The sequence below is a fragment of the Triturus cristatus genome, chromosome 12 (genome assembly GCF_964204655.1).
Source record: "Triturus cristatus chromosome 12, aTriCri1.1, whole genome shotgun sequence".
Lineage (NCBI taxonomy): Eukaryota > Metazoa > Chordata > Amphibia > Caudata > Salamandridae > Triturus > Triturus cristatus.
Window position 1 is genome coordinate 313,873,375 of NC_140595.1, and position 15,708 is coordinate 313,889,082.

General features: G+C 49.3%; 1 protein-coding gene across 1 annotated transcript in view; it reads left to right on the forward strand.

Moving 5' to 3' along the window:
• Window positions 1-15,708, forward strand: part of NAE1 (NEDD8 activating enzyme E1 subunit 1) — a 161,598-nt gene that overhangs the window by 111,705 nt on the left and 34,185 nt on the right. The window contains exon 18 of the mRNA XM_085639586.1: window positions 4,984-5,098. Coding sequence (XP_085495712.1) covers window positions 4,984-5,098 — 115 coding nt within the window. The remainder of the gene's footprint in view (window positions 1-4,983; window positions 5,099-15,708) is intronic.

The window sequence follows — 15,708 nt, forward strand, 5'->3', positions numbered from 1 at the left end:
GTTGATTTTTGGTGAATATTTCAAGTTTTAGAAACTCCGCACTTAGAATAAATTTCAGAAGAAGCCAGTCAATGTTACCCTACGTAGGAAAATTGGGTTATCGGCTTTTGGGTAAGTACTCGACTGGCAGAGTTAAGGTTCTGGGCACAGACTCAGGGGTCTCCCAGGGTCAGGTAAGTACAGTTGTTACAACCTCAGCGGCACAGGGGCTGCCGGGTGCAGAGTGAGTTAGGCCCAATGTTATTCTATGGGAGGCAGGGGGCCTTGGTTGGTGGCTGCTGACTAGCAGGCCACGCGGCTGTGGGAGCTGGGCTCCTGGTCACTTGCTCAGGGCAAATGGGGAAGTAGATAGGTGTAGAGGTTGCACTGCCAGGGCCCCTCGGGCGGCTGGGTGCAGGGTGCTTTTGAGCCTTCGGGCGCTCAATGGATTTCAATGGGAAAGCTCCTGGTTGAAAAAAGGCTGCAAGCTCGGGGACGAAGATTCTTCAGGTGCCACCACCACTTCGAGAGGTAAGTTGGGTAGTTGGAGGATAGGTAGGTACCCAGGAGTTGGGCACAGGGGGCCGCAGGGCGCCGGGTGCAGGGGTGCCTTTTGATGTCGGGAAATCTTACCCTCTGTTGATCGCGGTTGGGGGGGTACCTGGTTCTGAGGCTGCAGGCGTCGTCAGGTGCGTCGAGGTGAATCCTTGGGTGCCGGATTCGGGGTCACAGTCGCCGGGGGGACGTCCTCTGGGTCTTTTTTCGCTCCGGCACAGGCCAGGCTTGGTGGGTGCAGAGTGTGCAGGGTTCGCGGTTCTGGGCTGATGCCAGGGTTTAGAAGCTGGTTTTGAGCAGAGCCTCTGTTCATGGGAGTCTCAGGTTCTTAGAGCCAAAACATAGCCAGGTCCTCCGGGGTTTGTGAGGTTGCTGGCCACAAGAGGTGCCGGGATGGAGCAGAAGCAGGTTCGAGGGTCGACAGGCAGGTAGGGCTGGGGCCAAAGCAGTTGGTGTCTTCCTCTTCTTAGCAGCTGCACCGCAGGTCTTCTTTCTTCTTGCTCTTCTTTGTTTTTCGGAATCTGGAATCTAAGGAAGGAAGGTTCAGGGTGCCCCTAAATACTAGATTTAGGGGCGTTACAGGTAGGAAAAAGGGCAGGGACCAATGGGTCCCTGCCCTGGGATGGGTACACCCCTAGCCTGCCACTCTCCTGTGGGAGGGGGGCAGTAGCCTAGTCCTGATTGGGCAGGGCCTCCCATCTTCAAGATGGCGAGCGCCCAGCGATGTGCTTCACCTCGCCTCCCCCACCTGAGGGGTGGGGTTGGCAGGCTGGCACATCCCCTGTCCTTATTTGGGGTTTCCGGCCAGGCTTCCCGCCAGAGTGGGGGCAGCAAGTGGCCTGGGGAAGCTCACAGAGGCGGCATGCCTTTGAAGCTTCCCCCTGTCCATCCTGGGGGAGGAGACCTAGCACCTCGCCCAGGATGTGCATTGTTGCAGGCCCAGGAGAGCGGGGGCTTACCCAGGGGTCCAGCAACATGTCTGCTGTGTGGCAGCCTAGGCAGCCTCCCAGACCAGACGTGGATTGTAGGTTAGGTTTCAGGGGGCATCTCTAAGATGCCCTCTGGGGTGCTTGGTACATTAAATCCCACACTGGCATCAGTGTGGGTTTAATGTGCTGAGAAGTTTGATACCAAACTTCTCAGTCTTCAGTGTTGCCATTATGGTGCTGTGGAGTTTGTGTTTGACGAGCTCTCAGCACCATGTACTCTTAAATGGCAGCACTGCACTTACAGTGCCCAGGAATGGACCTGGGTACTGTAGGGGCACAGGGCTCATGCTCCTGTGCCCACACCACTGGCATAGGGCACCCAGCTAGAGGGGTGGCTGGTGTATGCCAGGCCAGTGTAGGTGGTGGGCATGGCGCACAGGGATGTGTGCCATGTTGACTCTTTGTTTTGTCTTGTACCCAGACACTCAGCTTGCCAGGGCAGTGTGTGTGTGTTAGGGTACAGGGCCTCTAAGGGTGGCACAATGAGTGCTGCAGCCCTTAGAGGCCTTCCCTGGTCACAAGGCCCTGGGTACCTAGGGTACCATTTACCAGGGGCTGACATGTGGCCAGGGTTTGCCAATTTGAGTTTGAGGTTTTTAGGGAAGGAACATAGGCCCTGGGCACCTGATTTAAAACAATCTAACAGGCTGCTCTACCTATTTATTTGTAGGAACGCATATAAAGAGTTAAATTAATATATCTCTCAGGCTAAGCCATGTACTTACACCAAAAATGATATGAGTCAATTATTGAAACAGCATTTATTTTTATCTTGCTATTGTTCAAAAGACAACAAATCAATACAAGAATCTATTCTTTACATAATAAAATATATACAACAGTAACACAGGCCCTTCATAATGAAAATTTCCATGGACTACCTTTCATACGACATTCATGCAATCTCACATTCAAATATACCCATTCAAACCGTGAACCCACACTCGACATTCATCAAGAATTGTTATAACTGGTTCTGATACAACATCCCTATACATGTGCAAAAATAGAACAATTATTTCTTTAATAAAACAATCCGGTTGCTAGTGTACAGTCCTCTACTTAGAGTCGTGCTTCAGAAGATTACAATATATCTTATTATGGATAATTTGAAAACATAAACTAAATTAACATTGATTTGTTTTACATGAAGCAGACAATAAGGTGTACATGTAAGGGACAGAAAAGATCAAAACACTCCGACGCGCGTTTCGGTGTTGTCACCCCCTGTCCGGGGTATCACCTTCTTCAGGGTGTGAAGGTACATTTGTATCAAGAGTCCATGGGGCCTAACAGCGGTTAAAGACCGAACACGATGAAATTACTAAGGTGGAAGGTCAAGAACGGGATGAAAGGACCAATGAGTCTGGAACGGGCGAGAATCGGCCGACCAGGCGAGAAATCTGCGTTTTCGTAACTGCTTGAATGTCACAAGTTTTACATAAACAGTCGAAAAATCTTGAGGTGAGATCGATTTAGTTTTACTGTGTCTTTAATGGATGACCTATACAGCAAATGCTCCACGGAAAAAACAGCATCAAAGTCTGAATCGAGTGCTCCGGGTGACCAGGATAGTGGAATTCCAGGAGGCAGCCAACTGATGAGGCAATCCGCGAATGCCCACAGGGTGACATAAAGGGGCACCTGATTGGCAGGAGTCCAGGGCACACTCAGTCAAAGTACATTCAGCAATTCAGCAAAAAGTGGGGGCATACCATGCAAGAAAGATGGCACTTTCTCACAATAAGCAAACTAGATAAGCTATACCATCCTACACTACAAATCCTTATTAATACTCTTATTAAATCTGAACATATAGCTTCCAAAGCATATACAATTTTATCACCCAAGAAAACTTCAACTACTGAAATAACAAATTAATAATTGTGACTCTATTTGATCTGTATCCAATCCCACTTCCTCCTCCCAATACCCATGACCAACTTGGTTAATATTTGGTAGTACATTTTTATGGTACAATTGTACGTTAATCAACCCCTTCTGGGATGAGATAAGAACTTACTCGAAATTATCAAAGTACATTTGAATTAAGCTACCCCACAGCCGTTCTGTGCATCTTCGCAGACTCTCTAACTCCCCCCACCCCCAAACAACTACAAAGACTAACAACTAATCAACCTCTTTCTAACCTCTTACAATAAATCACACTGATTGGATGTAAAAATTATAAGAATATCACAATTTGTACATGGTTGGCTTAGCTCTGCTTCAGAGGAAGCGCAGATAATACTCTTCTCAACCAAAACTCAGCCAGCTTATACAAACAATTGTAGAACAAACTGGATCTCCATCTACAGAAAAGCACGCCTCCAAGTGCCTAATACACCACAATACCATTGCAATAATCATATATCACAATTCTACTAATAAGCTAGCAACAACACTGTCTCAACTTTCTCATGGTTTTACAGTCTCTCAATTATTACATGGAATCTGTGGGGTGTAAAAAGTGTTGTTCACATTTCAGTTTTGCAGTACTGTGGTAATAAACTTGAATTTGAGTTTTCCCACTATAGTAGCAAATATGTGAATGTGTGTTTATTAATTTACTTGCTCTAAATAGGATGTGTTATTTGGCCACATGTATTTTCAGTGCCATATGTGTTTCGTTGCAATTAGACACTATTAAACTGTGGACATGTGTCAAAACATGTTTTGCATTTATAACTTTTTTTTTTTTTTTTAAACAAACTTTATTGCCTTTTCCTTTTCGCTCAGCCGTGTTGTTGATAGTTGGACAATTAGATACATATAATTTCAAGAGCATTAAATCCCATTACATATAGTACATACACATGTCTGTATGGTCCTTGGGTCTGACTGGCCTGCCCTCTACCCAATAACAGGCCTTTAATGCAGATTCTGTTTTCCCCCAACAAGTTAATCAACACCCATCTCCTCCACTTCCTCCCCGCACTGCTGTCTCCTGAAGTCGTACGTTGAGCTCCTAAATTCACTTCCACTATAGCGTGGGGTGTGTGCGCATTATTCAGTCGCCTCTATTTTCCATTTATAATTTAAGACAGGAGATGAAAATTTTTGCAAATGCTGAGGACTTTCTGATTTTAACCAAAGACCTCAACATATCTATTGCCATTGTCTTTCATCTGGCACCTGAATTTGATAGTAGCTAGAATCTATTTTATTTTGTGGTTAGTTTTCCAAAAGTGGGTGCGTCTTATTGGAACATCTACCAGATGGTATTACTGATGCTAGAATAAGAAATCACTATTTTTATTTTGGCTTTCAACACTGCCAACAATTAAGCTAACACGAATGAGGGAATAGGGTGGAATACCTTCGACTAGACTCTATATTCCATTTTATCAAAATTAGCAAACAGAAGGCTGGAACTAAAGCAAAAAACTGTTTTTGCCTCGTAATTGTTAATAAGACATTATTTTCTGCAGGTGGTTTATGCTTGTTTTTTCTTCACTAGGTGTTTGTAACTACCAAGTGGAAGACGACATTGGAAGGCTTAAAACATGCCTCAGTGGTTTCCTACAGGAATATTGCCTTTCTGTAACAGTGAAGGATGATTATATCCATGAATTGTGAGTTTCAAATATTTTATTGGTTAAAACAAAAAAGCGCGCAGATTCAAAGATAATAAATTTACCTGTACTATTTGTTTTTATATATGTCTTTTTTTTATTGCTTACAGTGGGTACCCCAGAGAGTTTAGGTGCACTTCCTCTATTGCATCAGCCACTGTGTCATAAAGGCCACACATTTTGTGGCATTTTAAAAACATTGATACAAAAGGAATCACAATGCGTTAAAGTACATCTTATTCTTAAGAAAGACGACTAGACGTAGTCAGCAAATTTTTTATTTAACATGATATTCACCTGCAGTTAATCTCTGTATTGTGCATATAAATACAGGAACACCATTTTATCTGAAATAGACACGTTAGTGATAGATTCCTTACCTTAGAATATCCCCAGGCGTCAGACTGGATCCGGAAAACTTTTGTCAGCAGTACCACTGCACATTGATAGGCGTCGTCGTATGGCTCCGCGTGCGTCGCTGGCGTCGTATTCGCCGAGATGACGTCACTGGAGCTACTTAGACGCGCCCACGCGCGCTGACGTCAGTTCGGTCTTTTTCCAAGCCAGCAAGCGCAGATCCGGAGAGAGCGGTACCCCGTCACTTGTTGACTAAGTATTGTTTGTTATAATTTGTAAGTAATCTTAACCCTGGTGCATAGGGATGCCCGGTTTCAAACTTTGCAGGGCCTGTCCGGGCACGATGTCACTGACGGACCCGCACCGTGAGTGTCTCTTCTGCCTGGGGCGTGACCACAACACCGAGTCGTGCCCCCACTGCCGGGCCAGGGCACCTAAAACTTTGCGGGAGTTGTCCCGAAAGTGGCTGGAGGCCCGGGATTCGGCCCCACGTCGTTCCAGGTCCCGGTCCCGTGGGAGGTCAAGGGCCCAGTCGTAGAGCAAGCACCCTCATTCAAAGTCTTCCCACTCGGAGTCCGGTAAGGCGAAGCACAAGAAGTCGAAGAAGCATCGCCGCTCTTCGTCCTCCCCTCGCCGGTCGCAGGACGCAGCTGAGGGGGCAGGTGGCATGGAGCCTGAGCAGTTATCGTTGGCTTACCCACCTTTCCCGGGTCCATCGGCGACTCTGGCCGAATTGCAAGAGTTTGTGTCTGCAATCGCACATATCTTCGGCCTGTGCGGCCCCGTCGGCACGCCTTTGGGCCCCGCAGGCCCCACTGTTCCATGTTCCTCGATGGCTCCGGCCCCGACGTCGTCGACGCCCAGAGGCCTCCATGGCTCCGGCCGGGGCTCCCCGTTCTTGCCAGTGGACCCCGTATGGCCCCCGCCAACATCGACGATGCCGGCATCGACTTCTTTTTCGACGTCGAAACGGTGCCGGAGGGATGTCTCCCGACACCGATGAGGAACTTTTACCCTTTTATCCGCCCACGTCCTCGTCCACTTGTGGAGGAAGGGGAGGACTGGGAGGAGTTTCAAGACCCTCTCGCAGCACAGTGCGAGTCTCTCCCCGACTGGGATGAGGAGGCGGAAGCCGGTGGCCCGGATTACACTGCGGCGCCTGGTTCACCATCCCCTTCAGCTACTATGGAGGAGAGTGTTACCTTTTCCACGTTGCTACATAGGGCGGCCGAGGCTCTTGGCCTTGAGTTCCCTACTGTTGCTGTCAGGACCAACCTACGGACTGAAGTGCTTCGGCCAGCTTCTTCTTCTACAGAACCGCTGTTGCCGTTTAATGATGCACTTACTGATGTGCTTCTGGGCACCTGGTCCCGGCCCAACACAGGGGCCCCTGTGGACAAGGGTGTAGGCCGACGCCATCGCCCGGCCCCGGGCGGCCCGCCTTCCTCACCCAACACCCTACACCTGAGAATTTGGTGGTTCAGGCCTCTGATGTCCCCTAGTGTGTTTCCTTCTGCTCCACCAGACAAGGAATCCAAGAAGTTGGAGCAGTTTGGCAAGAAGATTTATTCTTCTGCAAGTTCTGGACTGCGGTCTGTGAACACTGCCTGTCTCTTGGGCCGCTATTCCCATTCTGTATGGGATGCGGTTGAACAAGTGCTACCTCAGTGTCCGGAGGGGGCCCAGGCAGTTCTCTCCCAAGCTCTTATGGAGGGGAGAGACGCGGCCAAATTCACTATACGTTGTTGTCTTGATACCGCAGATTCGCTGGGTAGGGCGATTTCCACAACGGTGGCGCCCCGTCGTCATGCCTGGTTGAGGACAACTGGGTTTTCGGCAGATGTTTAGAATACTTTGATGGACATGCCCTTCGATGGCACTCGCCTCTTTGGTGATAAGACGGATTCCACATCGGAGCGTTTCAAGGACTCTCGGGCCACGGCCAAGTCCTTAGGCCTCTCGGCTACACGTACTCCTTCCGCTTCTAACTTTCGTTCCTTTTGAAGCTCCGGAAGGGGCGTACAAACAGGTTCATTTCAGAACAAGCCTGCGCAGCAACAGTCCCAGCGCAGCCGCGGATGTGGGGCTCGCAGAGGCGGGTCACGGGGCCCGCGTGCGGGTCAGTCCACCAACTCCCCCGCTGCCAGTGCCTCCACACCTTCCTAGTCCGGTGTTTCAGGCCCACCAGACGCCAGTGGGGGGCAGGATTCGGCATCACCTCCCCCACTGGCGCACCATTACATCAGACAGGTGGGTTTTGGAGATAGTTTGACAGGGCTACCCCCTCCCCTTCGAGTCTACCCCCCAGCCATGCCACCGCAGTTCCACCGCATGTCGGGGGATCATTTAGCACTTCTCCAGCAGGAAGTTACGCCCCTCTTGGCCAAGGGGGCCATCGAGCGTGTTCCGACGCCTGAAGTAGGTTGTGGTTGTTACTCCCACTACTTCCTGGTTCCAAAGAAAGACAAGGGTCTACGTCCCATCCTAGACCTTCGGAGCGTTAATCGCTTACTCCTGAAGGAGAAGTTCAAAATGCCGACTCTGGTCTTGTCTGCTCTCGACCCGCAAGACTGGATGGTGACTCTGGACCTGCAGGACGCTTTTTTTCATATTCCCGTCCTGCCGTCCCATCGGCGTTACCTGCGATTCACGGTGGGCCAGGAGCATTTTTAGTTCACCGTGCTCCCCGTTGGCCTTACCAGCGCCCCAAGGATGTTCACAAAAGTGATGGTGGTGGTCGCAGCTCATCTGCGCAGATCAGGGGTTTCAGTCTTCCCCTATCTGTTCAAGGCGGGCTCGCCCCACACAGTCGTCTCCCACCTCTAGACTACGGCCGACCTCCTGCATTTGCTGGGGTTTTCCATCAACGTGCCGAAGTCGCACCTGATTCCCTCCCAGAAGATTCTCTTCATCGGAGCGGTTCTGGACACGGCGCAGTTTTGGGTTTATCCTCCCGAACAGCGAGTCCAGGACGTTTGGGCTATGATTCTGATCTTTCAGCCCTTGTCCTGGGTTTCGGTCAAGACGACCTTGAGGCTGCTTGGACTGATGGCCTCTTGCATCCTGCTGACCAACCATGCCAGGTGGCACATGCGGGCTCTGCAGTGGGACCTGAAGTTCCAGTGGACGCAGCATCAGGGGAACCTGTCCGACTACGTCCAGATCTCGGAAGGCACTGCACAACACTTGTAGTGGTGGCTCACGAATCAGCATTGGGTCAGCGGCAGATCCCTCTCCCTTCCCCAACCGGAGCACACAGTGGTGACGAATGCGTCCCTCCTGGGATGGGGCGGCCACATGGGAGAGGCGGAGATCAGAGGCCTCTGGTCTCCGGCGGAGTCCCGGCTCCATATCAGCTTTCTGGAGCTTCGGGCGATCCTTCTTGCACTGAAGACATTCCTTCCCTCTGGGGGAAGGTAGTGCAGGTGTTCACGGACTACACCACCGCCATGTGGTATTACAACAGGGCGGAGTGGGGTCGTGGACCCTGTGTCAGGAGGCTCTACGCCTCTGGACATGGCTGGAATGTCACGGCATTTCCTTGACGGTTCAACACCTGGCGGGTTCTTTGAACGCCAGGGCGGACGAACTCAGCCGCTGGTGTCTGATGGATCACAAATGGCGTCTTCACTTGGAGGTGGCGCAAGGTCTCTTTCAACAGTGCGGAGAGCCTTGGTTAGATCTATTCGCCACAGAAGAGAACGCGCAATGTCCGCAGTTCTGCGCATTGGAATTTCCAAGGAGGCACTCGCTCGGCGACGCTTTTCGTCACGGGTGGAGCTGCGGTCTGTTGTACGCCTTTTTGCCTATACCTCTTCCACCCAGAGTGCTGAAGAAAATCAGGCACGACCTGGCCCAAGTCATCCTTGTGGCTCCAGACTGGGCTCGAAGAGTTTGGTATACCGACCTACTCAATATGAGCCTGGATCCCCCAATCCGACTGCCTCTGTGGGAGGATCTTCTGTCGCAGCAGCAGGGGACGGTTCTTCACCCAAACCTGTCCAGCCTCCACCTACATGTGTGGAGATTGAGCGGCGACAGCTGATTCCATTTGACTTGCCTCCTGAAGTCTGTGATGTAATTCTGGCAGCCAGGCGTCCCTCCACTAAATCGGTATACGCCTGCAGGTGGAACAAATTTGTGGCATGGTGCACAGCCAAAACTGTGGACCCCCTTTCTGAGGTCCTTTTGTTCCTTCTTTCTCTGACCCAGCAGGGCTCTGCTCTGGGCACTATCAAGGGCTACCTTTCGACCATTTCAGCCTTTCTGAGGCTTACAGATCAGCCTTCTCTATTCAAGTCCCCTGTTGTACAGAGATTCTTAAAAGGCATTACGCACATGTTCCCTCTTGTTCCTTTCATAATGCCTCAGTGGGACTTGAATCTTGTTTTGACTTATCTCATGTGCGCTCCCTTTTAGCCGCTTCACAATTGTCCTTTACGTTTTTTGACTTTGAAAACTGCCTTCCTGGTGGCCATCACCTCTGGAGAGTGAGTGAGCTTCAGGCTCTTTCTTGTAAGCCTCCTTTTCTGTCGGTTCATCCGGACAAGGTTTTGCTTCGTACTCGTCCTTCCTTCTTGCCAAAGGTTGTCACTGCCTTCCACATCGGGCAGACTATCACCTTGTCCACTTTCTTTCGGCCTCCGCACCCTTCCAGAGAGGAAGAGAGGCTCCACCGTCTGGGCCCAAAATGTGCGCTCTCCTTTTACCTGAATCGCACACAAGCATTCCGGGTGGATGACCAGCTCTTTGTTGGCTACGCAGGCGCCAAGAAAGGCCGGGCTATTCACAAGAGGACTATCTCCCACTGGGCCATCTTGTGTATCAAGGCCTGTTATTCTATGGCTAAAAAGGAACCTCCGGTGGGGCTGCGTGCCCATTCTACCAGGGCGACAGCAGCTACTACCGCATTGGGACGCGGTGTCCCCCTGCAGGACATCTGTCAGGCTGCTACGTGGGCTTCGCTGCACACTTTTACAAAGCATTATTGCCTTGACAGTCAGGTCCGGAGGGACGGCTTCTTTGGCCGTTCTGTTTTCCGTGACTTTCTGGTGTAATCTTGTTCGCAGACCCACCGCCGGGGTTGGTATTGCTGGGGTCTCTATTCTAAGGTAAGGAATCTATCACTAACGTGTCTCTTTCAGATGCACAAGTTACTACTTGTGTAACGATATATCTGTAATAGACATTAGTTAGTAATAGATTCCTTACCGCCCCGCCCATCCTCCCCGTTCTGCGAACTGATTTCTTGGGTTAAGTTCTTCCTTTCGGGCCCTAATTTCTATGCACCAGTGGTCAGTATCTTACACGGCTCTGCGTTCCTGTTGCGGAAAGTTGTGTACAGAACTGACGTCAGCGCACATGGGCGCGTCTAAGTAGCCCCAGTGACATCATCTCGGCGAATACGATGCCAGCGACGCACGCGGAGCTGTACGACGACGCCTATCTATGCGCAGGGGTACTGCTGACGAAAGCTTTCCGGATCCAGTCTGATGCCTGGGGATTTTCTAAGGTAAGGAATCTATCACAAACTAATGTCTCTTACAGATATATCGTTACCCAAGTAGTAACTTGTGCATTAAAACATTCCTTTCTACCTTCTGCAGTAAAATAGATCATATAAAAAATACATACCTGTAGAAAATAAACCTACTAGTACACACTTCTTGTTAAGAAAGGCATATCTGTTATTTAGCATCTCTGAGCTTTTTAAATTTTTCTTCATTTTTGGGGTTATGCTGTGTTCCTTGTACAGGGCCATAGAAGCAACACTTTGCTTAAACAACCCTGAAGGACAACAAAGTACATTTCAATGTTATGTACATGTCTCGTGAGGAGGTTATTCAGGGTTCATGATTTTAGACCATAAAGTAGGTGCAACCTATTTGGGGTTCTGTTGTCTGAGCAACCTCCTGAAATAACTGCAGCTTGTAAAACAGTAAATGAGACGAAAACAAAAATTTGTGTGACTACTAAAATATTATTTTCCAGGATAATTATGTAATGCTGAATAGCTCAAGTAATAGCTAATAGGGGACCAATTGTCTTCTGCAGTGTCTGACACATAGTTTCACCCATCGTGTTGCAATTTTTAAACATTTTATTTGTTTGAGCTACACAGTGGCAAAAGCAGGATAATCTCTTAAATTAATAGAATTGGGTTATCTCTTAGATAAGCAGAATGACATATGTCCCTGAGCCCCATTCTTCCTTCTCCATTTGGATGATCTATTTTCCATATAGTTTGTCCTGGTCATCAGAGAATGGGGCCTTGGACAGCTTCTTTCCTGTAGTACAAGTTCTAAAGGAGAATTCCCTGAGGTACATCTTAACCTTATGACAATAGATGATAGCATCAAGTGTGTTAAATGCCTAACACTGGCGCTCACTCTAGGTTGCCCAAGAAACCTTTGTGTACCAGCATTCTAACCGGGATTCTTGTGAAACTAGAGCCATAAGCACTCGGGTATCTTCCTAGACTCATGCCACCGGTGCTGCTAAACTTACCATACAAAAAGAACAATTGATGGACAGAATGCAGAACAATGTCATACACTCACCTCAGTACAGAGATCTGGGCCTACATCCATCGTTTTTTTGCTCACCATGCCATTCCAGTTTGGACCCAGCCATATACAAATCAGTCTTGACCCTGCGCCCAGTGGGAGCAGTCCAGCCCGACCTGCCAGACCAGGTCCTCCCTGAATTGGAAATAGGCATCCTAGGACCGGTGGAGAGCACAGGACCCACGTCTGGGCATACCCGTCCCACTCGGGGTGACAAATGTAAAAAGAACAATTGATGGACAGAATGCAGAACAATGTCATACATTCACCCCAGTACAGAGATCTGGGCCTAAATCCATCGTTTTTTTGCTCACCATGCCATTCCAGTTTGGACCCAGCCATATTTAAATCAGTCTTGACCCTGCGCCCAATGGGAGCAGTCCAGCCCGAACTGCCAGGCCAGGTCCTCCCTGGACTGGAAACAAGCACCCTAGGGCCGGTTTCGGGCTTTCAGCCCTCATCAGTCAGGATAGCTTGACTCCAGTGGCATGGAGAGCACGGGACCCACGTCTGGGCATACCCGTGCCTCTCGGGGTGACAAATGCAAAAAGAACAATTGATGGACAGCATGCAGAACAATGTCATATATTCACCCCAGTACAGAGATCTGGGCCTAAATCCATTGTTTTATTGCTCACCATGCCATTCCAGTTTGGACACAGCCATATTTAAATCAGTCTTGACCCTGTGCCCAATGGGAGCAGTCCAGCCCGAACTGCCAGGCCAGGTCCTCCCTGGACTGGAAACAAGCATCCTAAAATTACCATGGCATCTAGTGACCTAAACTTGCCAGTGATACTTGTAGTATTTGATTGATGTTAGTGCGCTGGAACTTATTCAGGAAGGTATAATAGTGGAGGTTCTACGCTCTTGGAAAATGATCACCATTGTTGGCACTAGCATGGACACACATCTATAGACTCTGACTTAGGCTAGTGTCGCCGATCATGCGACAAGTAAGTGTTGGACACCTGCATCGTTTCCATTATCAGTAAACACTTAGTCTGTGGCTAAATGTTTAAAAAACCTCTAAAAGGAGGTCTTCCTCTGACATTTGCATCATTGGGTTTCCGGAGCCAGATGGCCTAAGACTGTTTGCCAAGTCATTGCTGTCTTCTCACAAGGCTGATCTGCGAATAACAGGAGGCAGCAACAGGGGCAGCAAACCCATTGATTCAGAGCATCTGCTTCCAAAATAGCTACCATACAAAATACTTCTCTAATAAAAATAACATTTGTCTAAACCCTTTGTCAACCGCATGCCCCTAAATAAGGCAGAACTAGAGGTAGTCATAAATGAACCCAGTTCAGGTGGGAAGTAAATTTGACTGGATTGGGTAATTTAAAAACCGTTGAATGGCGTTATCAATCAGGATTGATAACGCCGGGTCACTTTGAATGGTTTCTTGTATCCCTGTTTAAATAATATAGAAAAAGTAGATCAGTATTGGCATTTCTGTTATTGTTTATTGTTCTAACTGGTCAGCATGTTCTTTCACATTCTGCATTTTTCTGTCCCTGAGGCTACAGAATGCCAAATGTCTGAGCCTTACAACCCTTACTAGCAGTTCTGGTCCCTGAATAGAAGTAGACAGCTGGTCATGCCTAAGCCCTTCCAACAGCCAGAACCTCGAAAAACATGCTTTGTTTCTTCACCAGTTCCCATTACGTTCTAAGGGAAGGCGCTGGTAATGGTAATACATACTACCTAGTGATTGGTGATAATTCCTAACCCAATCCACAGATAATTGCGACATACTAGTTTGCTCACGTATTCAGCCAGACTTCCATGCTTGGGCTGAAGGCATGCATAACTTTATACTTTTGTAGGTGGTACATATGTGCACCCCAGCCTACATGCAGCATTTACCTTTTATGTCACTGGTCGGTTTACAGTAGAATGATATTGCAGCCTCTTTTAAAAGTTAAATAATACCTTGCGGTCTAAGCAATTTTTCAAAAACGGCGGTACACCTAAAACAAATACTAGTTTTACATGTGACATATGTAGATATTTTGGCTCTAAATGTTTGAGTGTGTTTTTGAAGTCTATTTATACATGAAACCCGCACAAGATGAGCCTTTGGGCTTTTCTATTTGTACGGTTGGAAGGCAGCCATGATATGGGTGCTGAGTTGGAGTCTCTCTTGTAAGACTGATTCAGGTCACTTGCTTCCCTTGGGTGTTTTTTCTTTTTTGATACGTTCGAGGCATATGGGCTGCTGAATTCATATCTGTGCATAGATCGCCGCCTAGTGTTGGGTCCGGATGTTTGCACGTTGTTGTCCTGGAAGAGTCTTCGAAGTATCCTGAGATAGGTGACTCCTCCCCTGGACCATAGTGCGCATGGGCATCCTCTCCATCCTCAGATTGTTTTTTTCCGCCATTGGGTTCGGATGTGCTTATCTTGACTCAAGTTAGGAAAAACTTTTTTCAGGCCAAAAGGCCTTTAGTTCGCGTCGGTACTGTTCCCGATCGGTATCGACAGTTACTTGTTAGTTTATTAACTTCTAAAACAACTTTTTCGCATCGACCATCTACCCCATCGACGATGGAATCGAGGACACCATTCAAGCGGTGTCCTGTTTGCAATGCGAAATATCCCCCTATCGACGTCCACCCGGTGTGCAACAAATGCCTTTCACCGGATCACGACGAATCCACATGTATGGCCTGTGCCCGATTCCGATCCAAGAAGACCCTTCGGAATCGACGAGCGGCGAGACTTGAAGCGCAGCAAGCGGCACCGGCCCCGACCAACATCTTCAGCGCCGAGGAAGAAGATGTAGAAGGCGTGGAGAACCTACCCTCCAGCCCCGCTTCCGAACACGATTCCGGATCGGAAGACATCGAAGAACAACTCTTTCACAGAGATGAAGACGACACCGAGGTAGGAGACTACGATGAGGCCTTAGGGGCCGAAGAAAGCGGCTCCGGTGACGAGCAAGGCCTACCCGTACAGACGGAGGATATCCCAGTGCGTCAGTCTATGGCTCCGGTCGAGGGATCGCCTTCGGGCCTTACCCAAGACCTATCTCGCAGTTCTTCGGCCCCGCCCTCGGGCCCGGCCTCGGACATTCAGCGACAGCCATTAGGACCTAAACCGGCTGGTTTCCCTTCCTCGAAACCGAAACCAAAAGTCGTGTCGGTTCCACAGAAACCGAAACTGAAAGTGGTACTGGTCGGATCGAAGCCCACTACACCTTCGACGCCAGCAAAACCCGTCGGCACCGACCGCACCAAACGGGACTTCGGTGCCGAACTCGCAGCAGCAGACGTCGGCGCCGACACACGGAAAAAGGCCATCGGCACCGACAAACCGCCTCGGCACCAGGCACCGAAACAATCGGCTACGGCCACGAAGGTCAAAATGGCCGCTGCGTCGCACACCACTTCGAAAGCAGCACCTAAGGCCCAATCATCGACGCCGTCCACGGCTACCGCCTCTCCTCGGCTCGATGACCCCGTGGCCCCGAAGAAGCCCACGCCTGCCTCTACTGAACCGCTCGGCGCCAAACAACCGTCGGCGCTCCAGGTGCGACAAGTTGCAGAGTCCTTGCAACGCATCAAAGAAAAGGCAGCCCTCCAGGACACGTCGGGCCCAGAGCCGAAAAAAGCTCAAAAAGCTTCTCTAGCAACACCTCATATCACTTTTGGCCTGCCGCCATCCACGGCGCCAAAAATGTT